This window comes from Bacillus rossius, chromosome 7, assembly GCF_032445375.1.
Source record: "Bacillus rossius redtenbacheri isolate Brsri chromosome 7, Brsri_v3, whole genome shotgun sequence".
NCBI classification, from domain to species: domain Eukaryota; kingdom Metazoa; phylum Arthropoda; class Insecta; order Phasmatodea; family Bacillidae; genus Bacillus; species Bacillus rossius.
Genome location: NC_086335.1, coordinates 55,461,744 through 55,480,024, shown reverse-complemented (window position 1 = coordinate 55,480,024; position 18,281 = coordinate 55,461,744). Strand labels below are relative to the sequence as shown.

General features: G+C 43.2%; 1 protein-coding gene across 3 annotated transcripts in view; it reads left to right on the top strand.

The window, feature by feature from the left end:
• LOC134534065 (SET domain-containing protein SmydA-8) overlaps positions 1-18,281 on the top strand; it is a 49,193-nt gene that overhangs the window by 13,665 nt on the left and 17,247 nt on the right. For 2 of the 3 annotated variants that reach the window (XR_010075442.1, XM_063372057.1), the window contains exons 3-7: positions 7,020-7,160; positions 8,364-8,525; positions 9,165-9,360; positions 12,844-13,035; positions 14,898-15,133. Coding sequence is in view for 2 of the 3 variants with exons in the window: in XM_063372057.1 (XP_063228127.1) it covers positions 7,020-7,160; positions 8,364-8,525; positions 9,165-9,360; positions 12,844-13,035; positions 14,898-15,133 (927 nt within the window). In the remaining variant the exon portion in view is untranslated. Of the gene's footprint in view, positions 1-4,420; positions 4,996-7,019; positions 7,161-8,363; positions 8,526-9,164; positions 9,361-12,843; positions 13,036-14,897; positions 15,134-18,281 lie in introns of those variants that run through there. The other variant, XM_063372058.1, reaches the window with a different exon arrangement.

The following is an 18,281-nucleotide window of genomic DNA, read 5'->3' as shown; positions in this document are numbered from 1 at the left end:
CGTTGTGGTGCGTGCCCGTAGTCACCTCGTCGCCTCGTCGCTCCTGCAGACACCTCGCACTTCACTCAGCTCGGTCCGCTAACCAGGCAGAGTGGGACAGTTGGAAAGGGATTTCAAACACTTTTAAATCACGCGTACTATTCTTATCAACATATACCAAATAAACATTATTTTCTTTAATATTACAATTGCTTTTAATATTGGAATACATATATTATTTGTATGTTAAGAAGGAAAAATTAGGACATCATTTTTAACCATTTAAAATTTAATGAAAAATTTTAAAAAAATCATACGTCTTTAGGTGCGTAATGAAAAAAAAATTATGAAAGTGATTTTTTTACGATCCGCGTGCACCAGGCAACGAAATTTTTATTAGGAAAAAAAGGCCTATGTGCTTTGAATACTGCTCCATTTATTAAAACCATTTATTTTCGTGAATATTGATAGAAAATTGTGGCTATAAACGTTTACAATTTTATTTATATACGTTAGGTAATTTTCCTGTATGTATAATTTATTTTAATTATAAATTATTACGTTATTATTTAATAAATAACTAAAACCAATAATTTAGAATAAACATTCAGCATATTTATTTATTTTCATTATTAATTAAAATTTATCTCGATTATTTTATTAAATTAAATAATCTATTTTGCACATGTGTTTATATTAACAGGAATACTAAGTATTTATATTTTTGATTTGGCTGAATTTATACTTTACCAACCTTATTCGTAATATCACCCAGTTCTTTTATTATTTTATTTCCATTAATTATTTGCATGCAAATACCACAAGCCTGTATTCTAGTAACAATTGACTTCCGCAGCAATAACCATAGTTATAATCCATCCGTCCGTCTGTCTAAAGTTAGAGCTTGCCAAGCTTTCGACGGACAGACGGATATCAGTTTTCGGGCTGTCAGATTGGCTGCAGGTCACGTGACCGACGGACGGAGGCTATTTTAATTCCGGCTTTAGGTACATTGCCCTAAATACAGAATGTCCTTAAAAGAATTTCCCAGTTTCAGCTGGTATATTATAGCAGTTTAATTTAGACTATTTACAACAAATCATATAACATTTGAAGGTAAACTAACCTAGATTGCCTTACAAATGTTCAATAATGTGCACGCACATCCTACCTAAAATCCAACTCTTCCCACCTTTCGGCTAACAAGTCCAGAGTGATGGAAGCAATAAATAGCCTCTTCAATTCTGTGTCTCAACTCTGGCAAATCATTAGGAAGCGGCGAAACGCACACACGATCTTTTGTAAAGCCCCTAAGGAAAAAAAAATCGCATGGCGTTATGCCAGGTGAACGCGGATGCTGGCGAAAAAGAGCTCTTGTCGTCTCGACCATTACGACCAAGCCAACGGTCAGGGACTTCGACGTTCAACCACTCTCGTACAAAGAGATTCCAATGGGGAAGGGGCTCCATCCTTTTGCCAAATAAAGTTTACAGGTTCACCCTCTGCTAATTGGGGAAATAGCTATTCTTTCGCGCTGCAAACGAGGAAACTACAAAGTAGTATTCACGCATGAGCTTTTCTAAAACTGTTTGAGTTACTTTTTAATTGTGATCTTGAACCAACACTCTACAACGCTTGCAGTTTATACTATTCAAATTTATAACTGGGACATTTTTGTCATGGATACACTGTATTTGGCACTCCGTTAAAGTCTCTGTTCTCTTTCCGCTTTAGCCGCTGGGAGAAGGGGAAAAAGGCAGGAGGGTAAAGCCTAGTCTACAATTGCAATGTCCTAACCTGTGTCCGAAGGACACTCGTCGGTGATTGGTCCACGTGACCCTCTGACGCCATGCGTCATGTGGGCGAAGGTCCGAACCTAATTTGTCCGAAGACATTCGTCAATTTGAACTTTTTCTCCCAACCTGTGTCTTTTGGTAGCATTGAACAGCAACAGAACACTAAAGATATTCGAGTTTCCTGTTCCCGTTTGCAAATCATGCACGAAAACAATAAAAAAAAAAAATCGAAAGATATTTACTGCGCTCTGGTGACAACTTTAGAAATCAATAGTTTCGGACATCAATTGTAGACCAAGCTGTTTTCCGTGCGTCAATGTGACGTCATTCACATTCGGATAAGGACGCGGACCACGCACAGGTTAGGACAAATGTAGACGGGCCTTAATTGCCAGCGCGGCTGCAGATTTGTGAGATGCACGTTCATTAGGGACGAAGCGAGCGTCCGAAGGGGCTCACGTGAGCACTTGGCACGTTCCGGGTGCCAGTGGGTCTGCTAAGAACAGCGGAGCCCCAAACGACCGCGACCAGCGCCAAGCGAACTCGCGGGAGAACACGTCATGGAGGAAGGCCTCCGTCGCACCGGGTCGCAAGGCCCTCTATCGCTTTCAAGAATCTGTACCGGTTGTTTGCGTAACGCAAGTCCCTCAATCGCTTTCAGGAAAACCTGTACCCGTTGTTTTCATGCCAAATAGCCATTTCACCTCGTATAAAATAAAATTTTAAAAACTCAATCCGGAAAACAAAAACTACCCATTCGCCTTTAGCACATTCGTAAACCAACTCCAATCTAAAATCTTGAGCGATTTACGAATCGCGTGTTTTTTTTCCTGGAGCTCTGCACCACGTGTTCCCGGATACGCGGGGCCCTTAAGACATGGATGTGATTTGTCGTCTACTTGACGCTTACACACACAAATACAACAACTCGGGGTTACAAAAAATAACACAACAATGTAAGGTTGGCTCACATATGACTGTCAAACTTGCCAGTGTGCCTATCATCTTTTCCATGAAAAAAAAGTTTTAAGACGCGGTATGCGCGTTTTAGAGTACTAAAGTTCAAATCCTAATTTGTCTGTTCGGAGTTATGCTATTTTTTTTCGTGCTTTTTCCTCGGAATTTTATCCATGGTAAGGGATGGGATGGTTCCCTGCCATACAGGCCAAGGGCGATTTCTTCCTGAATTTTCCTGTTTCGTTTAGTGGTGCGTTACCGTCTCTAACGAACTCGCCATCGACGAGAAGTAATGACCCTTATAAAGTCACAACGCTGTCGGAGAGTCTGGGTGCACCGTTTAGGTACTGACCATTGCGATGTTAGGTCCGGCTTCAACCGGCACCTGACAAGCTTCACATTTACCTAGCTGTGTTTCAGTTCATTTAATGCTCCCTAAGTTGTGTTTGCGCGTGTGTTTGGAATGCGCCGCCTGAGAATTGGAGTGTTCTATGTCCACTTTTTAGGTTTTTTATGCTATGGACACGAAATTAATATTAGTATTCATTTGTTCTATATCCACACACGTCTACGCACATAAAAATGTTTGTTCTTAATTTAAGACCAATAATATTTTGTTATATGTCATGATATTCATAGTTATTTGAACTTTCAAATGCTTATATCTCAGTTCCGACTTCAATGGACATAGAACACTCCAATTCTCAGGCGACGATATGGTTAAAACGGGTGCCAGTATTTCCAATTTTTTTTTTTTTTTTTTTTTTTTTTTTTTTTTTACAAATATGAAGTCTTCTTTTAGATAATCGAACTATTGAAGGTACAGGGAATTAACTCAACTAGTTTCCACCCGGGGCAAGAACTCATCTTGGTAGCCCTCCCACCTCCTTTTATTTTTTTTCAAGCCAACCAAACCAAAACATTTCCCGACAACATCTCATATTAATTACACTGTTCCAAATATTTTTTTATTCAACTTAGATAGTAAATAAATAGATTTATTTGCAGTTATTTTCATTTTTAATACATTGTAAGTTGGATAGTAAACGAAAATACATGCCTATTTTGTTTCTAAATATTTGACGAAATACATTTGTGTATCTTTCAATACAAATGATTTAGTTCATCTGCCATCCGACATTTTTTTTTGTGTTCTAACACTATGATATTCAAGTAAAAATTACTGATTACTAGTTTAGCCTCCCCCCTTATAAATGTGGTGCTCGTCTATTTCGTAGAGAAAATTGGAAGCCATAGTTCGTACTATGTAACCTATCAAACTTGGTTGTAAACTATAGCGCGACAGTGTGACAGGGCCTTTATAGAGATGACGGAACCTCTTCATACCACTTGGCCTCGACCCGCTTGGATGGCAGATGCTTATTTTTTACCGTAGGCGATTGTGGTGAAACTCATTGGACACCCTCGCACACTCTCGGAACTTCCCGAGTCTGCTGTCGAACAAGAGACGATCCTCAACACGCCCTGCGAGACAGCGTTTCTGCGCCCAGCGAGAGTGCTAGGATTTCCCCAACACTCTTAACCCACAGGAGCAACATATATTTCTGTTATAAATTTAGAGATAGCGGGTGAGTTCCAGAGACCTTCCCAACTCTGGGCGAGTCGCCAATGAGAGACGGTTGGACGTGCCAGTAACCATCTTGCACCCGCTCTGCGGGCCTGACTTTCGCGACACCAGCAGTCCTCTCTAGCATGGCCCCCACAAGGGTGGGGCTGGGTGGACCCCTGGGTCCAGGACCCGGGCCCTGTCTTGTTTATTTATCTCCGTGTGTGAGATAAATATACATACTCGCTGTGGTCATTTTAAAGTAAAATAATTTCATAAATAAAGCTTAGTTTGGACTTAGAAAATAGTAACCATATTATTATACCCTGTATTTTCAGGTTAAATACATTCTAAAAAGAGTGTAGGTAAGAAATAACCATGCAATTTTATTGTAGCACGTGACTGTAAATTTGAGGTGACTGTAAATTTGAGGAGGGGAGGAGCGTCTCTGATCCTCGGTCCAGGGCCCGTAATCGAGTGTGGGGGCCATGCTCTCTAGACAACCTGGATTCAAGCCTGAGTGGACTCTCAGTGATCCGTCTCATCTGTCCGTCAGACAATCACGCGACATTCAGCCAATCAGATGGCCCCAAAATATTTCATCTGCCCGGACGTCAAATCTTAAATTTTCGACGGACGGACGGATGAAACTATAACCTCAAAAATGCCTGAAAGATATTGTTTTTATTTCAAAAGGTTTTCCAGTTTGTTTGTTCGTTCGTTAATCTGCTTCCGTTGTTCTTAACTTGCCTAGGAACACGTTTTGAGTTTGATATTCTAAACAAAATATGTCTGAGACACAAAATAGTTATTTTGGTGTTGCTCGGGGTAGCGTGTTTCTAAGTTGCATGTTTTTAAGTTAGGTCTGTTCTTAGGTGTAAAACATAGCCAGCTGCATTTCAGATGTCACTGGCCACACAAAGCTGTATTCGCTATGTTCGCTATGTTGGGCGATGTCGCCAGGTGTTTGGTTCTCGGCTATTTTTCTAAAACATCGCTGACTTTGTGCATGTACAGATAAACAATATCTGTTTTCGCAGGGGAATTGTACTGTACTTCTGCGTTTGCTTTTTATGAACTTTAATTTCTCTCAGTATTGTGCTTTAAATAGTCAATTTGACGGGGAAAATTAATTTAAAGATTACGAAATAACCATGTTTATGGAATAAACCTATGGAAGAATATAGGAGGCAGGATATGCAGGACAATTCCCGGGATTATATTTCAATGGGATTCTATCTAACTTGGTTGAATTTATCCTGAAATAATCCAGAATTTGGTTTCGTCCTCATTAACAACTGCTTCATCAAATGAAATTCTTCAAATTCTTTTGTTTTGATATTAAATTCAAGAACCCTTTTCTTTTTCTTTTTAAGTTCGCGTGCTGTGAGAGCCAGAAGAATATTATCATCGCCCGAATCATCACTCGAATCCCACGGCATGCGTCTCTCCTACGTCGCGAACTAGACTATCCTGTCTTGCCGCCTGGCGCAGCAGAACACAGCGAACTTCGCGAACATAGCGTAGCTGTCTGTGACGAGACAAAGCCAAACTGGCGCCAGGGCCGGATTTAGAGATCTGGAGGCCTCGGGGCAACAGAGGAGCGGAGGCCCACTGGCCCCAAATTATTTTCCAAACAAAATGAAAAATTTTTTTCAGTCGAGTTTTCCAATAAATAATTTATTGTGAAATCAAGTAGATTCTGTTAGTATTTAAAAAAAAACATACATAAATATAATCGGAGACAAGAATTATATGAAATTAGTGTGGGGGCCCTCCGTTTGTGGGGGCCCTCCGTTTGTAGAGGCCCCGGGGATTTCGCCCCAGTTGCCCTCCCCTAAATCCGGCCCTGACTGGCGCTCTCTAGGAGTAAACAGCAGAATGAATGTTGTCGGTAACCAAAATGGCGGCCTCCAGCAGGACAGGAAATAAACCAAGATGGCGGATGTGTCGTCATAAAATATGGCGGCCACCAGCAGACGAAAACAAGATGGCGGACATGTCACTGTGTGGCCTCGGCTGAAGTGATGGTCGCTCTAACTAACAATTTTTTTTCCTAACCTAACTAAAAACTAAGTGTGTTTGGGAGGGATCCGGGTTAGGGAGGGACCTAAGTGCGTCTCAGGCCGAAGCCTATCACGCCTTAGTCATGCTGGGATTAGCCATGCAGGGAGAGGGTCGCATGCATCATGTGCTAGGAGGGGATTGGCCAGCCATGGCAGCGATTGTTGCCATGACTAACTCCCCTCACTCTTATCTCTAGTCTAAACTACTAGTTAAGTTGGGCCCAGGTAAAACCTGCATAGACACAGGGAAAACCCTGGGCACTTTCATGCGGGATGCAAGTTTGCATGCATTAAATGTAGGAAAGTACAGGAGTCAGAGGATGGTCTGGATGAAGAGTTGGTCTGAGTAGAAAGAGTCTACCATGCGGGGGTTGGGCACTTGGACTCGAGGTCCGCTTTGTTGTCTTCTCTGGGACTGGAATTTGACGGCCAGGGACGCAAGCGCCCCTGGCGGTGAGTATGAACACGAACCACTCACATCCGCTCCAGACAGCAGCACCTATAACTAGAAGGAAGAAAATTAAACATCCTACAAACTAAGCTTATTACGATAAATGCATGTTGCGCGGGCGAGGCCGTGCTAACGTGCCTTAGAGGTACTTAACTGAGGACAGTTGTCAGACGCGTGTGATGCACGAGGCGCGGACCCCGCAGGTACCTGGTGGCGTCGCGCGACCTGCGGCCCGGGGAGCTCATCATCAGCGAGGACCCCCTGGTGGTGGGGCCGTGCTACGACTGCCAGCCGCTCTGCGTGGGCTGCTACAGGAGGCTGGACCTCGCGGCGCAGGACTTCAGGTACGGCGTGTACATTGTGTAGCGTGTGCCGCCGATCAAAGAAAAACATGGTTGGGTAACGATGCAATATTCATCACGTTGCAACTGTGATTTGGCCCGGGGGCTGAAGGGGGGGGGGGGGGTCCATTGATATTCGGCTCTACACGCCATTTTAAATATTTAGTTCTAATTTCACGTTTTTACGAAGAAATATTAAAAATAATAATATGCTTCGCCCGATGGTAGAAATTCAGGAAACAAAAACAATTTTGCAGAACAATCACAGCGCAATAAGTCAAACAAAAAGTGATTAAGTGTCAGAAATTTTACAAATAGCGTTAGCGTATATTATGTGTGTTATCTGGTAACATATTTTGCAGCAAAACAAACAACGTGATGTTTATATAGTGGAAAAAAAAAATCCGAATGTACACTGCCAAGAGTCAGGCTACCTCTACAAGTTTATCTCAGCAGGCTTCAAGCGAACGCTGCACGCGTCACGATTTGCCTATCTGCCAGGCATAACGTGTTGTGTTTCGTCCCACGCTACTGCAACGTGGTATCGTTGATTTTTGACTTAGTAATTAACTACCTTACGAATTCAAATTCCGATTTAGGCTCGTTTTATATTCACTCATAGGTAATAACCAATTAATTACCTCTTTAAATAATCTATTGTCTGAATTTATTCCTCGGAAAATTACTAGAAAACCATTTTAACTTTTACTATTCATCAACTGGTTAACAGTTTAGAAAATTTAACCACAGGTTTTGTTACCAGGGAAGCCTAAGATGCACATAAAGTTCTGCCATTCCCGATTACACCCGAACAATTTACCTTCGCCAACCTCGGGTTTATTTATATATATTTATATTTCTCTGTTTATTTTAATGTACCTAGCTATACTAACCTAACTAACCGTCCATAGTGTTTTAAAGTGTTTTTAATATATCTAACCTACCGACCACTTTTAATATATGAATTCATTTTTCCTGCGCAAAAATAAAATAAATCCCGAAGTTGGCCGAAGGTGAATTGTTCGGGTGTAATCGGGAATGGCGGAACTTTATATGTGCTTCTTAGTTTTTCCTTGTTACCATCTCAATAGTCTCAGAGGCGACACCACACTGATACACCGTAAAGCCCCGCACATATCATCCTTATTTTCCTCTATTGTAGGCATATCTCAGGCGCGCAGTGACTTCAGTGGCCGTGTGCGGCAGGTGCGAGAGGTGCGGCTGGCCTCTGTGCGCCGCCGACTGCCCGGGCAGGGGCGCCGAGCACGGACACAGCGGGCGGGAGTGCGAGGCGCTGGCCGCCAGCGACGCCCGCCGCCATCTTGTCGAGGACCTGCGCGCGCAGTACCGCGCCCTCGTGCCGCTCAGGTGCGCGCGCCGCCGCCATCTTGCCTTCCCCCCTGTTACACGGTCATTCGCCGTGCAGCCGATATCAGCTGACGTCAAATGTTACATGCATGGACAGCAGGGGCGTAGACGGGGGGGGGGGGGTAGGTGTTCAACCCCCCCCCCCCTTAGCACCAAATCTTTAATTAATTTCTTATTCATCACTCAGACAAATTTCATATTAAAATTAATAAAATTTTTACCATTTCAATATTTAAATTTAAGTACACGAAAACTGCTAAAATAGCACTATTTTACACCTTAAAATCCAAATTTTCCCGGGGGAGAACCCCCGGACCACCCGCTTTAATACGGGGGAGGGGGGGGGGCGCATGCTTCTTAACATCCCCCCATACACAAATCCTGGCTACGCCACTGATGGACAGCACACATGACATTTCTCTTCTTCCCGAAATTCAGAATGTGCAATATACGATATATTTTTTTTAAGATCAGTTTCATATTTTAAAGCCATTAATTTAAAAGTTTCATTAAGTTGAAGGCACTTCCAGTCAGAATTTAGTATCTAACAACCAGTGGCATGTAAAGTTTTATTTATTTGGCCGGTGTTGGATTGAACTTGGAGCAGGTGCAAGAGCGTGTGAGGGGTGAGGTGTGCAGGTGTCTGCTGCTGAAGGCCGGCGCGCCCGACAGGTGGCGCGCCCTGCGCGGCATGGAGTCGCACGACGAGCTGCGCCGGGCCATCCCCTCCATCTGGAGCAGCAACCAGAGCGCCGTGGTGGACCGCATCCGCCGCCTGTGGCGCGTGCCGGGCTTCGACGAGTCGGAGATACACACCGTGTGCGGCGTGCTGGAGGTGAGCCGTCTCCCGTGCTGGAGGGGTGCGGGTCAGGGAAGTAGGCCTAGTATATAATAGGGGCCCCTGCGCCTGGAGTCGGAGTCTGGTGTGTGGTTTGTGGTGCCGACCGTCATATTGGATTGTGACGTCACGGTGGCCAGCTTGGATGAGTGTGACCTTGACCTTTGACCTTGACCTTGGCGGCCATGTTGGACCGCCATTTTGTATTAGGGCGCCATTTTGTTTTATGGCGTCATCGCCGCCATGTTGTTTTACGATCGCAGCCATTTTGTATTCTGTAAAATTCCGCCATTTTGAAATTTGAGCGTTGCACGTTTTCGTTACGTCCGCCATATTGAAAATCCTTATTTATTAACCGAATTTAATGAAAAAAAATTTAAAATTAATAAAAAAATTCAATTAATAAAATGTTAATAAAAATATTTAAAAAAACCAACATTTACATTCGTCTCAGGACGAAGCATGTAACCTGGTTTTCAACCATGTAGGTAGGGTAGCATGCATCGTACGCTTTAATCGGGGATTGGCCATCCACGACAGCGGTTGATGCCATGACTAACTCCTCTGTCTTTAACTCTAGAATATAAATAGTTAAATTGGGCCCGGGTAGAACCTGCACAGACACACATGTTAAACCCTGGGCTCGGTCATGCGGGGTGCAATATGGCTTGCATGAAGAGTGCAGGTTAAGTAAAGGGTCAAAACAGGATGGCCCAGGAGAAGAGTTTGGCTGGGAAGAAAAGTCTCTACCATGCATGCGTTGTTTGGGTGCTTGGACACGAGGCCAGCATTAGGAGTGTTTCCGCATCTGGGATTTGGTAACACTGGCGGGCGACCGAGCCTTCGTCACCCACCTAGCTGCCAGTCAGCTCCTGAAACTTACAAAGAGGAGAATTATCGTGTAATGAAATCTAAATTAACTTAAATATAGATTTCCTAATATTGTTGCACGTATAAATAATTAATTAAATCGCGTGCTGGTGCATCGGGCCGCACTCCAGAGGACCGGTGGGTCGCCTGTCGCCTGCTCGAGGCAGTAGGCATTTAGCGAAATTATCGATTCTGTCATCGACATGCAAGTTGTGCGCGACAATCCCCCGAGATGCGGCGAACAAACTCAGGGCCGTCGAGCGGGGTAAGGTAAGGGGGTTGACAATATCCGCGGGGAGCCTGACTCAGCTACAAAATTATTAATAGACTATATATAAAACCTCACAAGTAGAGACCCGGAAAATTCGCGGGTTCATTTCGTGTTATGCTATAATTCATATAATTATACCTTAGTGCTGCTTCTGTCATTGGTTCACGGTTAATCTGGAGGACTGAGGGCCAATTAGAGACCCTCACTCATAGAAGTGTCGAATCACAGGCCACCCAATCGAGACGACTCACAAGTCAGCAAACAATGAACAGTTGGTATTTGCCCGAGTGTGTAGAGGATATTGGAGTCTATCCTGGAGGTCATTGAACCCGCGAATTTTCCGGGTCTCTACTCACAAGTTATACGTTACTCGTATATCACATTTGCCAGTTACGGCTACAATATTTTTTAGATTTTTCATGACGTCGAGTATATTTTGGCAAACAATTTGATATGTCCCTTGGGTATGATGAACGCTGCGCTATCTCTACATTTCAATGTTAACTAAGGATTCCATCGTATTTTTGACGTGATAACGTCTTATAAATCGATGAACGCCGGCTGCACGCACGAAAAAGCATGACTCATTGTCACGTTCCGCCTGAGCCGAGCTTGCAAGAACCGGCCAACCACCGTGCGAGAAAATCTTCTATAATATCAAACAGGTTAAGGTATGCAAATTTTTTATCAATGTTTTCTTATGACGTTATCACGTAAAATTATCGTCCGTAAACCGACTTTACAGACAACCCCCTTCTATTCGATTACTTCTGGAAAGTCATTATTAAATTGCTGCCAAAATAATTAAAAATATAAAACATTTTTAGTTTGATTAGTAAGTTCATTTTGTTTCATTTGAAGATACATTTCAAATTTACTCGTTTGTTTCATTCTATTATTTTTAGTTATGTCTCGTTTCTATTCATTTAAATTTTTTTCTCATAAAAATTCATATATTTTTAAGTTGTCTTAGCTCTCGGTGTACGGCATTTGGTAGGAGTAATTTCGTGAATGGAATGGCGCGAGCTAAAGTTCACATAGCCAAAGGGAAACTTTAAAGAATGGCAGTTTAATGAATTTTAACAAGATGGGCAGCATTTAAATTAATTTCCTTGTCGAAAATCAGGTACAAAGCCAGGGTTTCGTATTTTTTATTTTTTTATTCGTTTTTATCGGAGCCGTTTTATTATATAATTTAAAATTTCGTTCTGTAAATCGAACGATTCAATAGTCAACGTAGCTGCTCCGACAACGAATTCTAGCGACGGGTGCGAAAACTACGTGTGATTCGCGTCCAGAAATGTAGTTGAAACACACAATTTGCGAATTTTTCTATCACGCTCGTCATTATTCTAAAGAATTCTATGTTAAATCGTGTGGCTGAGTTTCGTATTATAAGTGTTTTTGAAACATGAGAACACGTGATTTTGCGCGTTAACAAGGTTAGATGTTACACGTCTGAAAGTACTGAAAGTACTGAAAAACTCGCTCACATTTTGATTACTATACATGATATAAAAAAAAAGAAAGTTACAAGAATGTTATATAATTTGTGTAGTGGCATTAATTCTGTATCGTGTTGCCACACGAAACGTGACACTGACCTCGTCACTGGGAACCACAGTTACGACCTCAGCAATGTTCGTGGGGACCGCGTTTGCCTTGCGTTTGTCTTGGCTTCGGACACCTCGGTCGCTCTAATTACGTGTTTATTATTGGCCCGCACACACGCAAGAGCTGCCAAACTGCAGACGCATCTCAACTGCGAGATAAAAATACAAGAGCTGGCCAGCTGACTATTACTTGAGCTGTGTGTTGATGCAAATTAAATTACATCACTGTATAGTACTAGGTAATTGAAAAATTTATTAATTTTTTGTGCAAAAATTTGTTTCAGCTTTTTTTTTGTGGACTCAAAACCGTTTAAAATCAAAAATTCACTTAATTCTAAACATTTGAAAAGCAATAAACAAAATTTATGTTCTCTTCTGAAAACAGTATTGTTACGAGCGGGAAAAACACAGGTCCGTAATGGATAGCACAATTAATTAACTAGAGTTTTATTTATTAGCTAATATTTGCACTATTAGCACAACTTTAACATTTTAAATGCCGGTCCACAAATCTATTACACTTTCAAAGTCCACTATGTGCTCTCCCCACTGGAGCTCGGCTAGACAGTGGCTCTCCCTACTGTCCGTCTCTTACCGCGCACCTCGGTCCCAACACACCGCCTCGCACCACTCACTCGTCCGCTACATCTCGAGAATCACTAACTCGTTCAACCAGTTCACAACCAGAAGAGCACGAAGTGAACGAATCGTGACGCGTGAGCGCAGGTGAACTGCTTCGAGGTGGGCCAGGGTGGCGTGAGCATCCGCGCCTTGTACCCCACCGCCTTCTACATGGCGCACGACTGCGTCCCCAACACCAACCACACGGACGACGCCGGCTACCGCCTGTACGTGCGCGCGTCCACGCCCATCAGGAAGGGCGAGGCCATCACGCTCAGCTACGCCTACACGCTGCAGGTGGGTGCACGTCCTCCGCGGCAACGAGCCGCGTTCGCTTGGTTCGCGTCATGCAGCACGCTACATTATTGCAGGGGCTTAGCCAGGGTGGGGGGAGGTTTAGGGGTTCAACCCCTCCCCCCCCCTTTAGCACCAAATCATTAATTAATATCTTATTAATCACTCAAACAAATTTCATATTAAAAATTAATAAAATTTTTACCATTACAATGTTTAAATCTAAGTACCTTAAAATCCAAATTTTCCCGGCGGAGGACCCCCGGACCGCACTTTAATACGGGGGGAGGGGGGGAGGCGTCATGCTTCTTAACATCCCCTATACACAAATCCTGGCTACGCCACTGCATTTTTTGTAGATATTTATTTTAGAGGTGTAAAAGTAACGAAAAAAAAAGCGTACCCGTATGTATTCGTTACTATAACTATTACCACTCGTTACTATCGTATCGTTAGGTACGTTACTCGTTACTTCTGATACCTCATAACATGCTATGTTATGTTAGAGCAACGAATCGAGTCGTATTGCGTACGCACGCGTACAGTATATGACGAGTGAGCTCGATCCAAGAAATGAATTACTGGACGATCGAGTAGCATCGCCCACCCCACCCCACTCTCCACTCGCCCTTCGAGTTCTTCAGTTGATTGCATATTCACAGCTCGGCACTCGAGCATCTGAACTCGCTTCTCACCTTGTGTGAGACTTCACTCGTTTAAGTGATCCGTTGCGACCACAATTTAACAATAATCCGCACGTTGTCAAATACTTCTGCATTTTTGATCCTATGCTGCCAAAGGACTAGTAGGCATAAAAAATAGTGGTTACATTTATCTTGTCTAGGTAGATTAGATTGACGATCATTAAAGTTAAGCACTTATAAATCATTAAACTCAATTTTTTTTCCCCGCTCTTGTATTCATTATTGTATGTTCAGTTTTACCATACGTAAAAAATTACACTTCTTTGTCTAGGTCAATTTTTGTATCAAAAATTCAAATGTGTTCAACAGAAGTCAAAAACATTTAATGGTAGCAGGTAAACAAATAAAAAAACTTCAAAAACTTCAACATTTCGGAGGTTATAATTTCATCCGTCCGTCAAAAGTTAAAGTTTGGGAAGCTTCTAAAAGATGGACGGGTAGATTTTGTAAAACCATCGTGATTGACTGGAGGTCACGTGATTAATGGACGGAAGTGAAACGGACGAAGTATTGTTTTTTTTTTTTTCCGCCCAATCGACTAAATTACTGGCAAGGAGTGAGACAGCATGGTGTGCAGAGCTTCACAAGAAACCAGCGAATTCAAAACTGCTCAAGATATCAGAGTGACGTATGTTTATGAAAAGTATTTAAGAATAGTAAGTGTAAAGTCTGCATCCGGATTTAGTTTTTTTCTGGTTTGTTTGCCTGATAAAAAGCGGATGCACTGCTCGTCACAACGCAGTGTAGCTATTTGAGTAACACAGTAGTATTATGAAAGCTTCCATCTAGCGGACGGGAGCACAACTACTTGAGAAACAGTGTCTTTGAGCAGGGACGTAGCCAGGGGGGGGGGGGGGGTTAGGGGTTCAACCCCGTCCCCCCCTAGCAATAAATCTTTAATTAATTTCTTATTCATCACTCAAACAAATTTCATATTAAAATTAATAAAATTATTACCATTACAATATTTAAATTTAAATACTGAAAACTGCTAAAATAGCACTATTTTACACCTTAAAATCCAAATTTTCCCGGGGGGGGGGGGACCCCCGGACCCCCCGCTTTAATACTGGGTGGTGGGGGGCATGCTTCTTAACACCCCCCATGCACAAATCCTGGCAACGCCACTGTCTGTGAGAGGTTGTCCGGTGGTGTTGGCAGGGCACGCTGAAGCGGCGCGAGCACCTGCGCGACAGCAAGTTCTTCGAGTGCCGCTGCGCGCGCTGCAGCGACCCCACGGAGCTGGGCACCCACGCCGGCGCGCTGCTGTGCCCGCGCTGCCTCGCCGAGGGCTGCGTGCTGTCCAGCCGGCCGCTCGACGCGGCGGCGCCCTGGCGCTGCGCCCGCTGCCACGACTACAGCGTCGAGGCGCCGGCCGTCGGCCTGTTGCTCGACAGGTGCCTCTCCCAGATATCGCGATACGACCAATTATTAGAGACCTGCAAAATTCGCGGATTAATTTCGTGATATGCTACAATTCAAATATTTATACCTTAGCGCTGCTTCTGCAATTGGTTCACTGTTAATCTGGAGTAATGAGGGCCAATTAGAGACCCTCGCTCAAAGAAGTGTCGAATCACAGACACTCGGTCGAGACGACTCACAAGTCAGCAGCCAATGAACAGGTGGCATTTTCCCGAGTGTGTAGAGTGTAGTAGAGTCTATCCTGGAGGTCATTGAATCCGCGAATTTTGCAGGTCTCTACGGCAATTATCACTGGCGAAGCGCGAGCCATGCCCCCCCCCCCCCCCCAACACACAAATGTTCCACCCGTGTCCACTTGGATAGGGGCATGTATTCTTCGCCAATAAACCTAATCGCCCATTAGACGGCAATAAAGTATGTCCGCGCTAACGATTGTTCCCTTGTGATTGGCGGCCGTCTGCAAGAAAAACCATTGCCCTGTTTGACCGGGGGTAAGGTTAATTCTACTACAGGTTAGGAAGAAAACGGGTTTTCTTATGGGCGAGTTTGGCACAGGGAAAATTTCTGCCGCTAGGTGCGCTGGTGTAGCGAAAGGTTAACACACTGCCATTTTATGAGGGTGAACCTCATTGAAGTTAAATAAAATAGTCGGTATGGTATTTGGTTATGTGCTTTTTGTTTGCAAGAATTATATTGAACAAGTCTTCCGTAAAGAATGTGTGAATTTCACAACTTTATGGCTTTTTGATACGTAAATAAAAACTATACCTATTACATTTATCAACAGCCCAAAACATACTGAAAATATGAATGCCAATTTTTTTTTAATATAGTTTGGGGTTATTGGCATACAAAAGATGTAACCTGAAGTTTTTTAAATAATGATAAAGAAACGAACACGAAGCTTAACATAAACAAAAAGATCATAATGCATGTTGTAATACCATTTTTATATCTGGTTTGATACCAACTAACTCATCCTACTACAGAGCCTAACGTGACTATCAAGCTGGAAGTCGGGATGGAATTGGTTAGGATATAAAATTTCTTTTCACGAACCTCGAAATGAATTTCACAAACATAATCAAATTTCCTCAAGTCTCTATCACTCCTTGGGATCTTTCTGTTCCATAATTATCTTTTTTTTTTTTTTCGTCTGCAGGAGCCTTAAATACTTTAATGCTTGCGTCGTACTTTCTACTACATCCAGTTTTGCAACCGGGCACAAATCAACACTTAGGCATATTGAAAAACTAAATTAAAAACTACTTAAAGATGAAAGTTAAGCTATCCTAATTTTAAATTCAAAACGAACTGAGAAGTTTTACACATATTGTTATTTCACTTTGAAAAATTAAAACGGCCCCTTTAAATGCATTGAAACAGATGAAAGTGACCACCTCATCGAACACCACTGCTATCTGGCGGCGAAACCAAATAGTGTGCCAAACTTATAACATTGATCTTCCCAACCTGTAGTAGAATTAACCTTAACCGGGACCATCCATGACGCACTGCTGCCACACTGGATGGATGTGAAATTTGATTTTTGGAGAGAGAGAGAGAGAGAGAGAGAAGGAACGAGGATTGCCAACACCGCCGCGGACCAGCGGTTTCAAATACGGCAGCCGCGCCCGAATGAGGGACTTCTTGGGGAGGCACTGACGACGCTGCGGTGCCTCTCCCCGCCGCATGTTGTCTCGTTGTCGGCCGCGACCGCGAAGGCACGGAAGACTTAGAAACGGCGTGATAGCGGGGCGCTTAGGCAGTGGCGTAGCCAGGATTTGTGTATGGGGGGTGTTAACAAACATGCGCTCCCCCCCCCCCCCCCCGTATTAAAGCGGGGGGTCCGGGGGTCCTACCCCGGGAAAATTTGGATTTTAAGGTGTAAAATAGTGCTATTTTAGCAGTTTTCGGTATTTAAATTTAAATATTGTAATGGTAAAAATGTTATTAATTTTAATATGAAATTTGTTTGAGTGATGAATAAGAAATTAATTAAAGATTTGGTGCTAAGGGGGGGAGGGAGGTTAAACCCCTTTATCCCCCCCCCCCTCCCCTGGCTACGCCCCTGCGCTCAGGTTCTTGTAAGTGTGTGTGTGTGCTGGGCAGTAACTAGACGGGTGACGACTTAAGCTCATGCAATCAATGTGATGCAATCGAAATCCGACGGTAAAGTTAATGTTCGAGCCTGTACAATGTGAACAAGGTCGAGGCAGCGACGTGACAGCCCCGCTGCGAGGGACGCAGCATTGCAACAATGGCCGGCGGGGCCGCGCGCTCTTCCCCCGCTGTTTACTCAAGAGCCCCGCCCTCACTGGCGGACGGCCAGTCCCCGCGATGTTTCCGCTCGTCGCCCGGCCGGGCCACACCTGTTGCGACCTGCCCACCCGTCACCGAGATGCCATCCTTGGCCGAATGTTCTTCGCGGGCGTGGGATAAGACTTAGAGCGCGGTTACACGGGAGTCTGAACTACTTCAGGTGAACATGTTCAGCTGTTGAGTGCGGTTACACACAGTCTGAACATGTTTCGTTCGAGGCCATTTCCCATTTAACTTAAACAGGTTGGCAAAGTAGTTCAGATCGACATATCTTCTACATTAGCCTCTGATTGGTTGCTTAAAATATAAACAGCCCTTTGCAGAAATTCATGATGGAAAGTGTTCCTGGCACAAGTTCAAGTAATATTCTACCGAATGCAACAAAAAAAAACAGGTAATTATATATATATATATATATATATATATATATATATATATATATTTATTTAATTGATCCTGACCTTAATTTTCTTAAAACTGAGATAGGTACTCTCGCTCAAAAAATAATAAAAAATAAGTTTAAGAAATTTTACTGTGCATGTTGTTTGAATTCCCGATTTGTTAAAAAAATATTGAGCAATATGAAAACACATTCCATTTCTGCTGATAATACTGTATAAACAAGTGAGAAAATCCCGCGTTTACTGGATACAAAATAGAGAAGATCAACAACAGTCATTCGTTGACAGTAGACAATCGGTTTTAGAGCTGAACACACTTTTCAGCAACTACCGTGTAACCGTACACTTTCGCGTTTGTAAACGTGTTTACTTAAACATGTTCACCTGAAGTAGTTCA